General features: G+C 35.1%; 2 protein-coding genes across 39 annotated transcripts in view; one reads left to right on the top strand and one right to left on the bottom strand.

Annotated features, from left to right (window-relative positions):
* RUNX2 (RUNX family transcription factor 2) overlaps positions 1-2,266 on the bottom strand; it is a 231,232-nt gene extending 228,966 nt beyond the window's left edge. Inside the window, exons 1-3 of one of the 3 annotated variants that reach the window (XM_081519008.1) lie at positions 2,127-2,266; positions 1,387-1,581; positions 1,060-1,182 (exon numbers count right to left, since the gene is read on the bottom strand). In XM_081519008.1, the coding sequence (XP_081375134.1) occupies positions 1,060-1,117 (58 nt within the window). In that variant the 5' untranslated portion in view covers positions 1,118-1,182; positions 1,387-1,581; positions 2,127-2,266. Of the gene's footprint in view, positions 1-1,059; positions 1,183-1,350; positions 1,584-2,126 lie in introns of those variants that run through there. The other 2 variants (XM_081519006.1, XM_081519007.1) reach the window with 2 other exon arrangements.
* Positions 1-20,492, top strand: part of SUPT3H (SPT3 homolog, SAGA and STAGA complex component) — a 408,871-nt gene that overhangs the window by 48,202 nt on the left and 340,177 nt on the right. The window contains exons 3-4 of one of the 36 annotated variants that reach the window (XM_081519030.1): positions 5,150-5,215; positions 6,943-7,031. The exons of 34 other annotated variants lie outside the window; for them this stretch is intronic. In XM_081519030.1, the coding sequence (XP_081375156.1) occupies positions 6,994-7,031 (38 nt within the window). In that variant the 5' untranslated portion in view covers positions 5,150-5,215; positions 6,943-6,993. Of the gene's footprint in view, positions 1-5,149; positions 5,280-6,942; positions 7,032-20,492 lie in introns of all 36 variants that reach the window. One more of the 36 variants, XM_081519014.1, reaches the window with a different exon arrangement.

The raw sequence follows: 20,492 nt of genomic DNA, 5'->3' as shown, positions 1-20,492 counted from the left end.
GTGTTTAGCTATTTTACTATAATACCATCTTAGCTGATGAATGTTAAAGTAGTTTACTTTTTGTATCAAAACTAACTGGAAATTAAATATCAATACTATATTATGCCTGTTTTATTTAAAGGCCAGCATGACTTAATTGGTCTGGCTCTTTTAAATCATGCAGAGTATCCTTACAGAATTTTCTTTTTTATGAGACTAAACGATAACTCATTTGGTAGGTTCAAGAATATGATTAAAAGAATCCTAGACGTTTCGATGTTTGCTTTGTGTTTATAACAAGTTCTACATATGGATAATAATGTATAGATGCAAATGAAAATTGTATAGAAAGTTATGATTGCATGTAAGTTTTTGAAGACTTCTGTGAGCTTTTTAATATCTTGGATTCCTGGGCAACTATAAAGAGTTTTTAAAAATGACTGTTACATACTTATAATTTTTTTCAGTTGAATATATGCTTCAGTTCTGTAAAATTGTTTAGAAACAAGCTTCTGCAGATAGCTTATGATGCAGTTTAAAATTATAAATAGATATCTTTTAGTTGAGCTGGTTAAAGTGTTAGTTATACTGCAGGGTTCTTTCTCTGTTTTGCATGCTTGAGTATAATGTCAAGATACTTCTGTGGTCTGTTATTTTGTAAAATTGCTTCCTTTTTAAAGTTTGCTCAAGTATTGGGAGCTGCCGGAATGAATACTTTTCACAATACTTTGACTAATTTAGTGTCTAATTTTATTTCAGTGAGGGTTAATGAGAATATTAAACTTTGCTTTACTGTTTCAGCTACCTCATTTCTATAACCCTAGAAAACATTTAGACTACTGTGAGATAATTTAATTTTTTTCTATTTCAAGTCATTAGCCCGAGAAGTAGATAAGTTACAGATGCCAGAAGCACATTTGTACTGCAATTTCATTTTTCAGCTTTCAGTGCAACAAAACAGCATCATTATGACCTTTCATATAATGTTAGCCGGCGAAGCTAGCAAGTTTATCCGAGCAACATACCTTTCTGTTTAACAGGTTCATCTCTGATAGGATTTTAAAATATGATAACACTTACCCCAAAAGAAGTTTTGCTGACATGGTGTCACTGTGCTGAAGAGGCTGTTTGATGCCATAGTCCCTCCTTTTTTTTCAGATAGAACTTGTACCCTCTGTTGTAAATTCTGCTTCCAGCCTTAAACTGAAAACACAAACCATACCCAAACCTTGTTTTAGTTTTACAGTATGCCTGCAGTACATAGACTTGATATTTATTTTTTTTTCTGTCAAGAAATTATGTAGCTGGTAGCATGGGAAAAGCAAGGAAACAAAACAAAAAAGAGAATGAGCAAATATTGGAAGGACCTACTATTACTGCATAGACTGTGGTTTAGAGAGCACTCACTGACTCTGTTGGTCTCCGTGGCTGGTAGGGACCTGCGGAGATTAACCATTTAAAAACCAGAGACTTCTTGCTGTCCTCCTGGAGAAAGTTTGCACCGCACTTGTGGTTCTGTGGTTGTTTGTGAGGCGAATGAAGCATTCACACAATCCAAAAAAGCAAAAGCTTTCAAACTCCTTTTTTTTGCAAGCACTATTACTGGAGAGACAGAATCATGTGGTTTGTGACCTCACAGTACTCACAGTCAAGTGGGACTGCCTACCACTGTGGCTTCCCCCCCTTGCTCATGCTCTCTCTTTCTTTCTCTCTCTCCCTCTGACAAAAGGCTTGTGGTAAGGCCCTTCCTGGCATCCAGAAGGATATAGCTTTTTAATTTTTGTGACTCATGAGGATTTGGATAGAATACAAATGCTGAAGGAGCCCAAACTCCTGTAAGGTTAAGCGTCTGTGGAGCAGAGCTCTGCAGTTGGGGGCTTTCTTTCCTATCCCCCACCCCTATATTTTTGGTGCCTCCTCCTTTTATTTAGTTCATTATTGTGTCTGTGGAGAAGTGAGCAAAATTGGCTCAAGAGGCGGTGTGTCAAATCCTGAACAACATTGATGATTTACAATAATTTACATCTTTGGACTGTATCACATTCTGGGGTCTGCTTCATATTTGCTGGGTGATTGGAGTCCTTCTGTTTTTCTTTTTCTTGTCTTCATAAACTCGTGAATCTGTAACTCATTGTAAAAAAGTTTACCTTTTTTAAGGTCTGGTTGCAAACTGCTTGCTGGGCTTGACTGTAATTGGCTGTCATGAAAGTGTTAGTCTGGGAATTCCTTTACAAATATTAAATCATGTCTGTCTAGTTTATGTGTGATCAATATTAGATGCCGGCTCCTACAGTAAAGATGAAATATGATTAGTACATTTTGTATTACATTTACCTTTATCTCATGGCTAGTTTGAGTATCTTCTAAAAATGAATAGCAAGAATTATAGCATAGTTTATTGGATGGATCTTAGTTTTCTTTATGCTTGTAATAATTTTTTATTTTTCAAGGAAATATACTCATTTTGTATAATCCTTTAAATAGTTTCTTTGGATATTAGCTTTAACAGAGCCTTTGATAGCAAATCTTATACAAATATAAAGTAAAATTCTTAGTTGTAACTTAGATAGTTAAATGTTATTGATTTTTCTGAGCTCAGAATGGAGTGGGTTAACAGAAGCTGTATTTTTTGTTTATAATAGAAGCTTTGAAATAAATTACAAAATGCTGTGTGTAGTAAGAAATAATGCACACGGAGTATGTGAGTCGTCTCGATTTGCTAATTCTGATTCAGAAGAAAATTGGAAACATCTTTGGGAAACTATCTCCGTTTTTGCCCCTTTGGACATGTATGTATAGAACTCATTTTCTTATTAGGATGATTATATATCATAGGGAGAGAATTTCATATTTATGAATAGAGCTTCCTGTTTTCATCAGTTGAGAGCGATGGGGTATTTTTCAACAAAAATTATCAAGCTGAACAGACCAATTTTCTAGGCATTTTTTGGCCATTTATCCACGCCACTCTGAATTTGCATGTTAGACTTCTTCCTGGTGTGATAGTAACCAGGAGTGGCATGAAGTAAATGACTGGGAGGGTGGGCGGAGACAGTGAATTACACAACATTATTCAGGGTGTATAATGGGGTAGGGCTGGGAAATACTTAGGAAGATATTAGAGCCAAAATGCCCCTTCGCGTGGTCATCCTAGCATACTTCAATATCTGCTTTTGGTTTATATTCGGTAAAGATAAATGTACTAATGTGTTAAGAAGATTCTCAGAAAAAAGTAATTTCCCCAAAATACACTGTGAGGACATGGAAATGACTTTAATCCTTTATTATTCAAATGTCTAGAACTTTTCCATAATAAACTTTTAGTGATAAAAGAAATACAGTATAGTGTTTTATTCAAAATACAGATTTATCGTGCCGCCTCATGTATGTAAACAGATTTTACATTGAAAACTAAAAGATTTCATTTAACATGCAGTTATTCGTGCAAAAAGAGAAAAGTCATTCATTGATTCTCTTTCTTAAATGAGGCGTGCAGTGGGATCCATAGCTCTAATTAATATCTAAAGTAAGTTAAAGGAGAGCTTTGTCCATATAGTTTGTGGAATTTTCAAGCATAATTCCATATGCTCATACAATAGCAGCAGAATTAGGCAATTGAAAAAAATGTAGTAGTCTGATAAGTAAATGCTTTTCTCTTTTCAGATTGAGTTTTCCAGTTAGGATTCTGTGACATCTTGTAACCCCAACTTTTTGCTAAATGTTTTCTCCCTTAAAATATATTTTTTTATTATGTGTACTTTGACCCTCTAAATTAACTGTGTATGTATTTGAATAATTTCTAACATCTATGTGTCTCTTAACTGCTTGTTCTCTTTTGCAGGTAACCCTTCTGCACATAATTTTTAGGTCAGAGTAATCACTCTTACTGCTTGATAGCTTAGTAGATATTGTTGACTATGACCTTTCTGCTCTGGGTGAGGCCCATCTCATTCTGACTGGAGAACATAGTGAGGTCATGAGCTTTAAAGTTTGTATATTCATTATCTGCACACACACAAACACATACATATATTTTTTCCTTTTTCTAAATTGAAAATCTATCCTCTTTGGAGTAAATATACTTTGGGGTCAAAATTTAAAAACAGTAGTGATAACGGGTACACATTTGATAATTGACAGTTTGTTTCATTAGAAATAGCTTTCCACATATGATGAAGGGAGACTGACTCAGCAAAGTCACTGCAGATAAAGCTCTTGATTATGCTTCACATCAGAAATGAAAGCCACAGGGTTTTTTTGTTGTTGTTGTCTGTTTTTTAAAGACCCTCAAAACTTCATTTTTTCGGGGGATATATGAGTATTTATTTTGTTGAAGTAAGTAATGAATTTAAGTCGGCTGTATAAATTATGTATTATAATGCCATGGAAATGAAATATAGCTTTGAACTCGAAAATAGTTTCACAAAAGTAATTTTGCTTCCCCATTACCTTATATTTAATAAGTTTGTCAACACTGGTTGAACTTTTAATATTGTATATTGGTAGATGATATAAGAGTGTAATGTTTTAAATACTATATATAGCTTCATTGTTACCTTTTGAATCATTTTAAAAATTTTCTGAATTAATGATCCTATTATAATGCAGTTATTTTATCACTATCAGTCTTGTGCTCATTTCTATGTTTTTTTTAAATTGTTTTAAACTTCTGTTTGTGGTTGTTCTGTTTTTCTTTTAGTTGATAACAGTAGAAGCAAAATAGGTTTGATGTAGGAATTGTATAAATTGTAGAAATCCTATTTTGGCTTAAAATGTTCTCATTGATTATGAGGTTTTAACAGGGAATTTTCTTAATTTATTGTTTCACCATGGTATGTGGCAATTTTTTTGACGGTTTTTTTGGATTTAATATATAGCTGTTGAGACATATATAGAATTTATTGGATCTTATATGGATGCTTTGAAAAATGTTTATATTAGTAAAATACATATAATTTTATTAATATTTTAAATTATGATTATGAGAGATTTAATTCTTTCTTATTTTAATGGGATATATATCCATGTTAACGGCACACACATGTGCGGTTGTATGTACAAGGTATTATTTTGTGGTACTTTAAAACATTTATGTGGTGTCTGTATATATATGTATTGTATAAAATGTGATATTTTTTGTAATGGGAGTACTCTTTGTTTTCCTCTGCAGTGTCTTTCAGTTTTGTGAAAACCCAAAACACTGCCATATCCATGATTGTTTGAACAACTTCATTTGGTTGGTATAAGCAGCTTTCTGGCTGACCGTGAGATGATGTGGAAATTGGATGCCAAAAGAGAAAGTAGTTAACTTCTGTCTCCCTCTCTCTCCCCTTCTCTTTCCCTTTCCACTCCTCCTGCTTTCTTCCCTTTCTCCTCTAGGCTTTTTTGGTTTCTCTTTCTCTGTTTTGACATTTCTATAAAATCTCAAAGTAGATTCTTAAGGTCCTTGTAGGCGATACTGACATTAATCTTCACTAATGAATACGTAGGAGGTCTGCAGCTTCTAACATTCAAGGCGAATTATCGTTATAGCTTGATATAGTACACCTCATTTGTTAGGTGGTATTGGCATCTGATTACAGAGATTTTCTTTCTTTTAACAATTTTAAGTCCTTCCTCTGTGTTAATTTACTTTAACATTATTTCACACGAATTTAGGACTTTAATTGTGAGGATTACTTTTTTCTCCCTTGGACAGTTTTTCAAAGTACATAGTGATCCATACTTGTTTAATGTTACTGTATAAATAATTCATATTTCTTATAATTATTAAAACAATTCATCTTCTATTGCTGTCACTTTTCTAAGGAGAGAAAAAGGCGAGAACTTGCAGAAAATATGGGAAACATGCTCGTATGACAGCTGAGGATGTGGCTAGGGTAAAGCAGGAAACTCCTACCCACAATGCAATGTTACATATACTACCACTTAATAAAATTTATATCAAACATGCTACTGACAAAACCAAAGAAAAATAATATCCCTGCGATACTAGTTAACGTTCTAAATATATCTAGGGAAAAGTGAAACTAATCTTTTTGGAACCTTTGTACTTAGAGAATATAGTAAATGAAACTGAGACATCATAGCACATTGGAGCCTTTGTGCTGTGGGTCTTGCTTGTAGGTGAATCTCTCCTGTAATGAGAACTTTTTGGATATTCACTTTCCTGCAAAAGGCACAAAAGGGCACCTTTTTTCCTTTTTTGATTGAATCGTTGCAGTAGTATACAGGGTTCGAGAACATTGTCATCTAGTAAGAAAAATAAGTTAAATTATGAGATGTTCATCATATTTATTTAAGCTCTTTACCCAGCCAGGTATATTTCTTTGCATTTTAAGTTGGTTTTTATTGCCAGATTTGACATGGGGTTCAAGTGTTCATTGGAGGCAATTTTCTTTCCAAAGTAATTGTTTTTCTTGCTCTTTATTTATTGTAACCTACCTATAGCTTACCTGGCCAGTCTATATGCTTTACTAAAGGGAGGTTAGTCTGAAGCAGAAAAACTGCTTCTATAATGTCATTGAAAAAGATACGAAGATATCTTCTATAAAAGAAAAACAGGTTTTAATATCCTTAGAGTTTCTGTTTTAAGTCTTAATTTCCTATGCTCTTAACTGTCAGACTTCAGTAATCTGGATGAATTTAGTACATTAGTAGTTTAGATGAATTTTGAGATTTTATAAGGGAGATTTTCAAAGATTTAAATCAGAGAAGATGAGAGAGTTTTCAAATTGGTAAACAATGTATAGAAATTGTGTGAGATAAAGAACAGAAGAGACTATGAAGTTAGTGTTAGTTTTGAAAGATTATTTCTTAGTACTCCCAGTTATGTAAATGGCTACTGTTTGAGACCTGCCACGGTATTTGTCATCTCACCATTTAAACATTAGTATATTGTCTGTCTGTCTGTATCTCTGTTAAGGATAATTTGCTTAATTGTTGAAGTGTTTTCTCCTGTAGAGACTGGTTATCAATAACAGCTGTGGCGCTGTGGCTTTTCTCCATGGACTCATGGTGGTCTTTGGAACCACGTTCTTCAGCTTTGACAGGTGAGACAGAGGCTCTCCAGTGCCACTGCATTCAGATGAATCTAGCTGTGGTTGGAGAAAGTGCATCTTGCCAAAGTATATGGGTGAGACCACACACAGCCTTTAAAATAGTTATTGTAGGCTTATTTTTAGGGATACATGTCTTGACAGTTCTTTTATTTGTATGCCAATTTCATCACTGTGTATAGATTTTTCATTGGTTTCTGTAAAGGGAGTTGCAGATTTAGGTCTCTATTTGTTAAGTCTTGTGTATAATTTACGCTGGAAAATACTTTGAGTTCAGCCATAATTAACAATACAGAGAATATATTGAAAATGAATCACTAGAATACTGATCTTTTTGTTTTTATAAATTTGACAATATTCCCCTTGGAAATCTCAATTTCCCAGTCAGTTTAGTAGTCAAAAATTGCTTCAATTTGTACTTTAAGATTAAATAAATTATGAAAGAATTTGAAAATATTTATAAACTTTACTTGTATTCATAATAAGAAAAAAATGTGGTTCATGTTATTCAGAAGTCTGTGTTTTTATAATATTGGTATAATAAAGCAATATTGGTATAATAAAGCATTGTTCAAAATATAAGTTCTGCGCTTAAATAAAAGCTTGAAAACTTTGAAACAAATTGCCAAAGAAGACAGCTTCTTAGTGCATAGGCATAATATGCAAGCTATTCAGTCTTTTTATGGGATGATTAAAACTTTAACTTGGTGAACTCTAAAAATTCACCATATGTTTTTTAAAAAAGCATGTTTTGTCTTCTAAAACTGGCTTTTTTAGTGACTAGTAAAGAGCATGTTTTAGACTTTTATAAAATATTGCTTCTTTTTATAAGATGATACAGTATTTGGATAGTTAGTTATTCATGATTCCTATTATTCGTGATAACAGTATTAAAACGTAATTTTTTAAGTCCTGTCATGTCTTGGTCACAAGACTTCTCACTTGATGGATCAATGGATGTTGGCTAGGTATATATTTATAAGAAATATAATCAGCTATGATAAGATTGTGGTTTCATTCTAAATATTTTCATAGTGAAAACAGAATCTACTGAGATAATTGGAAATTCAATTTCCTTCCCATCATTATCCCAATACCTTTCCATTTCTAATGGTTCTGGCAGGAAAGGTCTGGGGAAGTTGTGTTCCTACAGCTTTTCCAGAGAACAAGTTTTTGGAAAGAAAAGAGAAGATAGTATACCCAAAAAGACTATTTAAAGAAAAATTTGGTCCTTGTCACTCAGAAACTGATCATGTATATGAACCTTGATTGGATGCTAGATTTTTTTAAAAACTTTGTAAGTCATTTTTAGGATATTTGAGGAAACTGGAATATGACTTGATATTGATGATACCATGGAATGTTAGTTAAGCATGATAATGCCATTGCACATTCAAAGGAAAATATCCTTACTCTTAAAAAGGTGCGTGATGAGTTATTTTCATGAAGTCAGTATTATACTTAATCAAATTCATGCAGAAAACAGATGTGGCAAAATGTTAGCAATTGGTGAGTCCAGGTGAAGGACTTTTTTTGTTGTTGTTGTTTATTTTAGGCTTCCCTGATAGCTCAGTGGGTAAAAAATCTGCCTGCCAATGCAAGAGACTTAAGTTTGCTCCCTGGTTTGGGAATAGCCTCTGGAGGAGAAAATGGCAACCCACTCCAGTATTCTTGCCTGAAAAATCCCATGGACAAAGGATCCTGGTGGGCTACAGTCCAGAGAGTTGCAAACAGTCAGACACAACTGAGCACAAATTTACCGTTTTTCACCTTAAACAATAACTTCTGAAAGGTGAAACATTTTATAGAAAAAATGTATGGGGATTTGATTTCAAATTGAAATCAGATAGATGGGGAAAATTCATTTATTTGTATAATAATAAGTTTTTTTTTAAAGTGAATATGGATTGCCTGGGGTATACATAGCAATTTTAGGTTTTAGTTTATAGTTTTGTTTTTACATTGGAATTCTGTTCATATTAAAACAAATAATTTTCACAAATTTATATGTGGCAAATGTAAATTAGAAATGGTAAATTATTTTTGAAAATCAGTTCAGTTCAGTAGCTTAGTCGTGTCTGACTCTTTGCACTCTTTGCGACCCCATGGACTGCAGCACGCCAGACTTCCCTGTCCATCACCAACTCCTGGAGCTTACTTAGACTCATGTCCATCGAGTCGGTGATGCCATCCAACCGTCTCATCCTCTTGTCACCCCCCTTCTTCTCCCACCTTCAATCTTTCCCAGCATCAGGGTCTTTTCCAGTGAGTCAGTTCTTCGCATCAGGTGGCCAAAGTATTGGAATTTCAGTCTCAGCATCAGTTCTTCCAATGAATATTCAGGACTGATTTCCTTTAGGATTGACTGGTTGAATCTCCTTGCTGTCCAAGGGACTCAGAGTCTTCTCCAACACCACGGTTCAAAAGCATCAATTTTTCGGCTCTCAGCTTTCTTTATAGTCCAGCTCTCACATCCATACATGACTGTTGGAAAAACCATAGCTTTGATTAAATGGACTTTTGTTGGTAATGTCTCTGCTTTTTAATATGTGGTCTAGGTTTGTCATAGCTTTTCTTCCAAGGAGCAAGTGTCTTTTAATTTCATGGCTGCAGTCACCATCTGCAGTGATTTTGGAGCCCCTCAAAATAAAGTCTTTCTCTCTTTCCATTATTTCCCCATCTATTTGCCATGAAGTGATGGGACTGGATGTCGTGATCTTAGTGTTTTGAATGTTGAGTTTTAAGCCAACTTTTTCACTCTCCTGTTTGACCTTCATCAAGAGGCTCTTTAGTTCTTCTTCACTTTCTGTCATAAGGGTGATGTCATCTGCATATCTGAGGTTATTGATATTTCTCCCAGCAATCTTGATTCCAGTTTGTGCTTCATCCAGCCTAGCATTTTGCATGATGTACTCTTCAGATAAGTTAAATTTGAAAATAGCCATCTAAAAAATTACACATTTGTATTATAGTAACTCAAGTCTAGACCAATAAGCTAGAGGTTTTTGAGGCTCAAAATAAACATGTTGTTACTATGTCATTGTTTATTAATTGGATGCTTCTAAAATATGTAAAAATGCCTTTAAAAGTAATGATAAGATTCCTGTGACTTTTATCCACAGATTTGTTTTCGTTTCAGATTGTTCTAGATTTAATGCCCAAGCATAAAATATTTAAAAAATCTTATTAGAGATTATGAACAATTTTCTCTTTTTCATTTATATTTGAATTTAAATCTGAGTAAAGGAATAATTATTTTTGATATTACTTAATCTCTAAAACATTCATTTTACCCATCACTGTACATAATATCCAAAGTAAACTAGTTTTCTGAGGATTCATCTACATTAGCTAGACTGACTATTAGGTGATGATGATGATTACAACAAATGAGCAGGAAAAGGACCCATTTTTTTTTTTTGTTGGTAAAGACCGCTCGAACCCATATTTTGATCTGAACTTGATAGTGTATCAAATTAATAGTATGTTAATACTTGAAAATAAATGAGGTGTTAATACTTAGTATGTAAATACTTAAAATATGTGTTAGTACTTTAAAATAAATTAGGTATATATAAAATGAGATTTTTTTTCTTTTAGTATTTATTTTTGTTTATTTATTTGGACGCCCCAGGCAGGTCTTAGTTGTGGCATGTGGGATCTAGTTCCCTGACCAGGGATCAAACCTTGCCCCCTTGCATTGGGAGCCTGGAGTCTTAGCCACTGGACCACAGGGGAAGTCCCAACATGATATAGTTTTAAGCAAAAGTTTACAGTTCATATTCTTAAACACCTTATTTTATCCACGATTATTTTAAGTAATTCTAGTTATTACATATCTAACTAAGGATCAGACAGTTGAAAAATTAGTACTGTATAAATCTCATAAAATTTTATTGTAAAGGAGCTGTCTCCCTCCCTTTTTTCTCCCTGTAAGCTCTTGGTCTTTGCCTATTTATCCTCATTTATTATAAAGTTCTAACATGATTGTTTTTACACCACTTCCCTTTCGCCAATATTTAATTGTAAGACAGACACATAAATCATTGCAAGTCATGAGACTAGCCTGTCTGGAAAGTAAACAGAAGCCTCAGAAAGCATCCTCCAAGGTCATTTAAATGGATTCAAACTCCCCTATCTACCTTAATAGTTTTTAAAAGGTATCACTGTTTTGAAAGTAGTGTAACAAACAGGAGGAACAGTTTACTAACCTTACTTTGTTTTAAAAGTTAAGGAAATATTTAATATTAGGAAAGATTTTTATCCAAAATTCATAACAGTTTCAGCATTTAAAGTTATAATGTTCATTAATAGGAAGATTAACTTTTGAGGAATAAAACCTGGCCTAAAATTTAATGGTTATATACAGATTTATTTATTATGTTTTGCTTTCTCTTTGTACAATTTTAAATTTCCAGAGTTCTTGTCCTTTTGGCTATCAACTAATATTTTTAAAAAATTAGGACTCCTAAAGGTTGAATGTTTTTGGAAGAGCATAGAGATTATTCCATGTAATTGGTATATATGACAGCATTGATCTGTAGTTATTTACTGCATGAAATCTTTATAAAGCTTAACACTGGAAATGTGAGAAAGAACCACTTAAAAACTTGGTAGGTTTTATTTTTTAGAGCCATTTTTATTTCTACAGAAATTTGAGCAGAAAGTAGAGAGTTCCTAATATGCTTCCATCAGCCCTCAATTTTCCTTGCTAATATTAACATCTTGCAGTGGGGCCTTGTGTTTGTTACAATTGATGAACCAGTATCGATATGTTATCTCCTAAAATCAGTAGTTTATATTAGGCATCATTCTTCATGGGGTGCAGTTCTGAGGCTTGATCAAGTGCCTCATTATGTATCCATTATTATAGTATGATACAGACTATTTTTTCTAGAAATTGCCATAAAATTTTGGTTAAATATGCATAACAAAATTTAATGTCTTAACTATTTTAGCAACTGATGTTTTACTGTCTCTATAGTGCTTTTTCAGAATGTCATAAAGTTGGAATCACACAAAATTAAGCCTTTTCAGGCTGAATTTCTTCCACTTAGCAGTGTTCATTTTAGCTTCTTCTATGTCTTTTTTGTGACTTAAAAGCTGATGTCTTTTTACTTCTGAAAAATATTTCATTGTATGGATATAGTGCACTTTGTTTATCAATTTATGTATTGAAGGAAATGTTGGCTTCTTCCAGTTTCTGGCAGTTATGAATAAAGCTGCTATAAATATGAGTGCTGGTTTGTTGGTGGATGTAAGTTTTCAGATCATTTGAGTAAATACTTAGGAACGCGATTTCTAGATTGTTTGCTAGATCGTGTTTAACTTTGTAAGAAACTGACAAACTGTCATCCAAAGTGGCTGTATCATTTTGTATTCATAGTAGTAAAGAATGATAGCTTCCGTTGCTCCCTTCTTGTCAGCTTTTGCTGTTCTCAGTGTTTTAGATTTTAGCTATTCTGCTAGGTGTGTAGTGATACCTCATCATTGTTTTAATTTGTAATTCCTTAGTGGCAAATGGTGTTGAGCAACTTTTCATGTGCTTATTTGCCGTTTGTATCTCTTAGGGAGGTATCTGTTCAGATCTTTCCCCCATTTTAAATTAAAATCTTTTAAATTGACTTTTAAGAGTACTTTGTATATACCACATTTTGTTTATACATTCATTCGTTGATGGACACTTGAATTATTTCTACCTTTAGGTCATTGTGAATAATGCTGTAATTGAACATTGATATACCTTCATGTTCTTTCCTTGGCTTATTGCATTAGCTAGAACTTCTCATATGATGCTGAATAGGAGTGATGAAAGATAATATCCTTGCCTTGTTACTGATCTTAGGGAGGAAAGCATCTAGTTTCTCACCATCAAGTATGACATTAGCTGTGGAGTATTTTGCATATATTTGTTATCAAGCTGAAGAATTTTAATTTGCTGAGAATTTTTATCATGAATAGGTGTTGGATTTTGTCAAGTTTTATCTATTGATAGGAGCATATGGTCTTTAGTCTTTTTGTGTGATGGATTAGATATGTTGATTCTCAAATAATTCCCATTTGGTTGTGGTGAATACTTCTTTTTATACATTATTGAATTTTATGAAGTTTTTTTTCATTTATGTTCATGGAAGAGGTTGTTATGTATTTTTCCTTACTTATAATGTCTTTGTCTGGTAATAGAGAATGGTGACCTCATAGAATGAGTTAGGAAGTATTCCCTCTGGATCAGATTGTAGAGAATTGCAGATAATTTCTTCCTTAAATTTGCTAGAATTCACCAGTGCAGCCATCTGGGCCTGGCTCTTTTTGTTTTGGAAGATTATTAATTATTCATTCAATTTTTAAAATATTGTCCTATTCAGATGATCTATTTGTCATTGTGTAAGTTTTGGTAGCTTATGTCTTTCAAGGAATTGATAGTAGTCTAAGATGAGAATTCTTTGCAAGTGACTGAGGGTGTGCTTTTATATAAAAAAAAATTTAAGGAAGAGGATAAGGCAACAAAAAGCCACCACTGTAGAGGAAATGAAGAATGCTTTTTCTTATTTGTTTTTGTTATTCAGTTGTAAAATTGTGTCTGACTCTTTGCATCCCTGTTGACTGTAGCACGCCAGGCTCCGCTGTCCTTCACTAACCTCTGGAGTTTGCGCAGATTCATGTCCATTGAGTTGGTGATACTGCCTAACCATCTCATCCTCTACCACTCGCTTCTCCTTTTGCCTTCAGTCTTTCCCAGCGTCAGGGTCGTTCCAGTGAATCAGCTGTTTGCATCAGGTAGTCCAAGTATTGGAGCTTCAACTTCAACATCAGTCCTTCAGTGAATATCCAGGGTTGATTTCCTTTAGTATTGACTGGTTTGATCTCCTTGCAATCCGAGGGCCTCCCAAAAGTCTTCTCCAGCACCACAGTTCAAAAGCATCAGTTCTTTAGCATTCAGCCTTCTTTATGGTCCAACTCTCACATCTGTACCTGACTACTGAAAAACCATAGTTTTGAGTATATGGACCTTTGTTGGCAAAGTGATGTCTCTGCTTTTTAATATGCTGTCAAGTTTTGTTATAGCTTTCCTTCCAGGGAGCAAGCATCTTAATTTCATGGCTGCAGTCACTATCCGCACTGATTTTGGAGCCCAAGAAAAGAAAATTGGTCATTGCTTCCACTTTTTCCCCTTCTATTTGCCATGAAGTGATGGGACTGGATACCATGATCTTAGTTTTTTGAATGTTGAGTTTTAAGCCAGCGTTTTCACTCTCATCTTTCACGCACATCAAGAGGCTGTTTACTTCCTCTTCACTTCCTGCCATTAGAATGGTATCATCTGCATATCTGAGGTTGTTGATATTTTCCTCGGCAATATTCATTCCAGCTGTGATTCATCCAGCCCAGCATTTTGCGTGATGTACTCTGAATTTAAGTTAAATAAACAAGGTGACAATTTTGAACCAGTCATTTGGTCCATGTCCAGTTCTAAGTATTGCTTCTTGACCTGCATACAGGTTTCCCCAGGAGACAGATCAGGTGGTCTGGTACTCCTGTCTCTTAAAGAATTTTACACAGTATGTTGTGATCCACACAGTCTTAGATTTTAGCAGAAGTAGATGCTTTTCTGGAATTCTCTTGCTTTCTGCATGATCCAGTGATCATGTGCTTGAATAGCAAAAAGGCCTACTCCTACTGCAGCTAAAGAGACTCTATATAGAATGTTTATGAACGTATCTTTAGATTTTTTAAACCAGGGTAGCTTTAGGATGGTGTGGTTTAGGTTGATAAACCTCAACCTCACTGTTTTCATCTGTAAGATAGGGTTAAGAGTACTTCCTCTTAAGTTCAGTTCAGTTGCTTAGTCGTGTCTGACTCTTTGTGACCCCTGCAGCATGCCAGGCTTCCCTGTCCATCACCAACTCTTGGAGCTTGTTCAAACTCAAGTCCATCAAGTTGGTGATGCCATCCAACCATCTCATCCTCTGTTGTCCCCTTCTCCTCCTGCCCTCAATCTTTCCCAGCATCAGGGTCTTTCCAGTGAGTTGGCTCTTCTCATCAGGTGGCCAAAGTATTGGAGCTTCAGCTTCAGCATGTCCTTCCAACGAATAATCAGGACTGATTTCTTTCAGGATTGACTGGTTTGATGATCTTGCAGACCAAGGGGCTCTCAAGGTAGTTCCTCTACCCTTGGACTTTTGTTAAGAATATGATTAGATAATGTTTGTAACCCAGCTAGCACAGCGCTACAGTGCTATTGTAGGTCCTCAATAGTAACACCACAAGAGGTGAAGAAATGGAAGTACATGAATTTCTAAGTGACTTATCCACGGTCTTGCAGTTAGGAGTTGGTAATGGCAGCAAAAGCAGCTGCCATTGCCACCTACCTCTCTCACTGACTTCTGTGAGTTTGTGGTTTCTGGTATCACCAAAGTTTTATCCATGTTGTTTTTTACTGCAGATGTTTGCTACATGGAAGAATAGGCAAGGGGAGAGAATCATAGTGAATTTTCCTTGGCAGTTGAGAGGTATTTGCATATCAGTGATACTTGCTGATGGTCAAGAGTCTAGAGAGTCTGGTGAAATATTGTATGTCCAGAATTACTATTAGATTGCTGAAAGGCCATAAGATTGATAATCTAATTGTGGTGTAGATTGACTTCTAAGAGAACAAGTAATAGTTTGAGAACTCTTTGTTCTACAATGGTGATACCATTGATATAAGGAAAGCTGTATTATCTTTGAATTCTGAAGGGTATCATTTACAGTTTTTTTCCTATCACTTAATAACTGTGACTTTGGACAAACCACATAACCTCTGAGCTGCTATCCGAAATCATTAAAAGTGATGATAATGCATCTTGAAAGATTATTGTAAGGCTAAAATGAGATAAAGTTTAATACCCCCTAACAATGCTTAGCTTGTAGTAGATGTGGCATTCATGCATTATATCATTCCTTTGTCAGCTGTGAAGCTTCTCATTTTATCTCCGTTTTGCAAATGAGATAGCAGAAGCCCAGAATTGACCTAGCTCATACAGCCAATAGGTAGTGGGTCTAAGATTGGAACCCAGATGCATCCACCTCCTTTGCTAACTAGAATTCTGTATAGAATAGTTATGTTTTAGGTGGAGTTTAGACCAGAAAGCGTTTCTGATATCTCTTCTAGATTTTATTTTCTGAAGGCCATTCTTTGCAGTTTCTCTCTTTTGCTTGCAATGTAGAGGTTGAATCAGACTTTTTGGGGAAGCCTGTGGGACTGAATGATGGGCACTTCACTTCCCTGAACTTCCAGTTCCTCATTTGTCAACTGGGAGTAGCAAGGCATCTTTCTCAATGGGATTTTGTGACATCATACTGTGGGATGCTTTAGTATGTAGAATAAGCCCTCAGTTAGTATTAGCCGCTGTTATGATCAACATTAGAATCAATAGTATGCGGAGAGTTGGGAATTGGATAGACTTGAAGTCTGGTATAACTCTTCATACTTTGCAGGTTTGAGTGAATTAAGTTTTGGAAACTTAAGTTTTTCCTTGTCCTTATCTTTCAAAAGAGATAAGACCTACTGCAGTATTTTTGTTGATGTTTATTGGATAGTTTTATTTAAAACAGCACCCAAGAGAATACATGCAAAATAAATGTGAGCCTTTCTCTCATTCTGCTTCCCACTCCTGCCTTTTTGTGAAATCTTCAACGTCCTGTCCTTCTCGAGAAGGGGTTCTTTTGGTTCTAGGATGCTGCAGTTCAGGACTGCCTACACTGCTGTAGATGTAATACAGTCTGTGCCTGGTGGACAGTCTGTCTCACTCCTTCTGGGCTAGTTACAGGTCATATTAGCTCAGTCATTGTCTCCCTTTTTGTCTACAATTGAAAACAAGAGTCCTTCTTACTTCCCAAATAATTTTAAAATTGAGATAGAATTTGTCCAAAGAAAGACAACTGTATTTTAATATTTAAATAAGAAATTGTTACTGTTAAAAGTTCATACTTCAGTCTTGGTACTGGTGTTAACAACTGATTTGTATAGTTTTTCTTTTAATTTTTCAGCAAGCATATTTAGTTATTATTTCCCCCTCAGCAGTCAGACTCACCACACATAACACAATTTGGGTATTACTGATGGATATTTCTCATAGTTACCTCTTTTTTTGGAACTAAAGATAAGGTAATTATATGCATAAGGTAAGTATGCATAAACATTTTCTAAGATGTCTATGTTAATATATTATCTGACTTCTCAGTAAATTATTGTTACATCTTTTGGATATAATACCACTAATGATTAGCTGGGCTTCCTGGGTGGCGGTAGTGGTAAAGAACCCACCTGCCAACACAAGAGATGTAAGAGACGTGATTTGATCCCTGGTTGGGAAGATCCCCTGGAGGAGGGCATGGCAACCCACTCCTGTATTCTTGCCTGGAGAATCTCATGGACAGAGGAGCCTGGTGGGCTACAGTCCACGGGGTCACAGGGAATCGGACACGACTGAAGCGACTTAGCATGTACACAGTGATTAGGTAGTATTTCATGGATTACTTTCTTAAAATGTACATAGTCATCAAAAGAGCAAAATATTACATTTGGTGAGATCCTCGATGTTCACCCCTTCAGACTAAGTGACTCAAGTCCCATTGTGTTTGTAATTCCCAGAGCCAGGACCAGATCTCAGATTTTAGTTTATATTTTCATGAAAGCTGCATTATTTATTTATATCCTTCATTGTTCCAGAAAGAACTTAAAATGACTTTTAAAAGTGGAAACAGCCTTGCAAGATAGAATACATTAAGAATGAGTAATAAAATGAGGCAAAAGGAATATAAAGTAGGAACAGAGGATGGGGTTTGGGAGTTAGGTTTGTATGTGAAATGCATACAACACGTAGAAGTTTAACTCTTGTTACAGTTTGAGCCATCAGTAAACCTGAGAACCTCTCACAGGGGAAACTAAGCACAAATGGATATTGTTACTTTCAGATCTCAGTGATGATTCCTAAAAGGTATATAGGTTTCAGGCCTTGGTTGCTGATTAAGTAGTGACTCGCATCCTGAGGTTAAGGTGAAATAGATTTGACATCATATCATGAAGGTTGAGGAGCAGAAGTTAGATGTGCCAAGGAGGTGAGCTTAGGAATGACCTGATGGCAGCACAGGGGTTTTCTTTAGAAAATAGTGTTACATAAATTCTAGTAGGAAGCGAGTACTTGAGGCCCCGCAATTTTGTATAATAAATATATGACCATTGTAATATTAACCTGGAAATTTTTAAGGCAGATGTGACAGTCTTTGTCAGCCATCAAAAGATAAAATTATAGGAAAGCTTTGTGCAGCATATCTAACTCTGAATAGTGTGTTATTTTAATGTACAAAATTAATGCTTATTAGTTTTAAAAAGTTACAAGATAACACAAGTAATAACTAATTACTTGTGGCAGATTTGCCACAGGTAATAGGATAAATCAGTTTAAGTTGGGAAGATGTAGTTTAATTTTGGAAATAAGAAAAATTTGACTTAAATTTTATTAATGTTCACAGGGAGCCCAAATCCAGTGCTCTGTGACAGCGTAGAGTAGTGGGATGGGGTGGGAAGTCGAAGGGAGGGGACATAATGTATATCTGTGGCTGATTCCTGTTGATGTGTGGCAGAAACCAACACAATATTGTAAAGTAGTTATCCTCCAATTAGAAATTTAAAAATTGAAAAGAAAATAGTGACAAATGCTAACTCTCTCACCCGCCTCCACTGTGACTAGTGTGTCATAACTTTGTCCTTTCTGATGAAAGAGACATTCATCTCTGTTACGCATTGGTCATTTAACCAAAAAATAATATAAGAAAATAAACATTCTCAGCACGACAAAAGTTTTTATTAATGTTCATAAACTGTTAAAAATTGTAGCAAACCTCTCTTTCTTTCTCTATATATACATAATTTTTGCCATTTTAAAATGTATAGTGCAGTGGTCTTAAGTACATTTGAATTGTTGTCTAACCATTACTGTCATCCATCTCCAGAACTTTTTCATCTTCTCAAATTGAAATTCAGTACCTATTAAACAGTAACTTCTCGTTCCTCCCTCCCTCAGCAACCACCGTTCTGTTTTCTCTATGAATTTGTATATTTTAGGTACTTCATATAAGTATAATCATACAATATTTACCCTTTTGTGACTGTCTTATTTCCCTTAGTATAACGTCTTCAAGATTCATTCATGTTGTAGTGTGTTTCACAATTGTTTTTTTAAAGGCTGAATTTTGTTATATGTATATACTGTATATCTTTTGTCTGTTCATGCTTTCTGTGAATTAGGAAATATGTTCTTTTTGGGCAAATTAATTAGAAAGAGTCCCATTCTGGGCTAAAAACACTTGACTGTACAGACTGACAAGAAGATGACATCTTTGTATTAAAAAGCAAAAAACCACCACCACTCTCTTCTGGTATTCTTTGCCTTGCACAAGGATACACCCCTGGTGGTCAGCCTGTACCTACTCTCTTAGCCAGGTGCTTTTGTGCAGTGTATAAATCCTCTAACCTTGCTTGATAGTCCTGCTTGTTTCTGTATTTCATACCTTTAAAACCATGTGCCTTATATTCTGTTGCTAAATTTTTTTTTCTTTCATTCATTGTACTGATTAAAGTATGTGGTAGTAATTGTGCTCAGTGCTGGAAATATAGAAGGGATAAAGCACATTAAAGTGTATTAGGTAGTAATGATACATGGATGAGCAAAACATTATAAGGATGACAGAGATGGGGTACTGGACTTAGCTTCATGGGGTAACAGTTGGTCTGGATGCGATACTTAAACTGAATTTTAAGAGAGTGATTATAGCTAACAGTTTAAGTGTTTCTTGCATGGCTCCATACTTGTTAAGGCTTTATATGCATTAACTCATTTACATCTCAACCCTGTATGAAAGCTATCATTATTATCAAGATTTACATATAAAGAAGCCATGACACAGAGAGATGAGGACTTTGCCAGAATGATACAGGATTTAGTTCAGTTTGTAATAAAGATTCAAACTCAGGTAGTTGGCCCCCAAGTATGTGTGCTCTTAAACACTGTGCTGGATTTTATCTCAGGACTCGTGGAGTCCCAGGGTTGAGATAAGAGAGAGGGTTGTGACACAGGTGGTGGTCACTGTGGGGTCTTTCAGGGAGATAAGTTTGGGAGCTCCCGAGAGATGCACTGTCTAGGTAGAATATCACATGCAGTTGTAGAGGCCTGACAGAGCACAGCCACTCTAAGGGAAGTGCAGGATCTGTACTGGGCACTTGACTGATATATGCGAAAGGTTGGTGGGCGATGAGACTGAGAAGAAAGACTTCGTGTACCGTGCTTACATTACCCTGAAATCTTCCACTGTTTTAAGGGTGGTAATTTCTGTTTGTTCCCTTGGTCAACATTTAAGTCAAAATATATCCCCACACCTACCTTCATTTGTATCTCTCTGAATGGACAAGAGAAG

This window comes from Giraffa tippelskirchi, chromosome 8 (assembly GCF_054371585.1).
Source record: "Giraffa tippelskirchi isolate mGirTip1 chromosome 8, T2T-mGirTip1v1.2.pri, whole genome shotgun sequence".
NCBI classification, from domain to species: Eukaryota; Metazoa; Chordata; class Mammalia; order Artiodactyla; family Giraffidae; genus Giraffa; species Giraffa tippelskirchi.
Note: the sequence above shows the minus strand (reverse complement) of the source record. Positions and strands in the feature narration are given on the sequence as shown.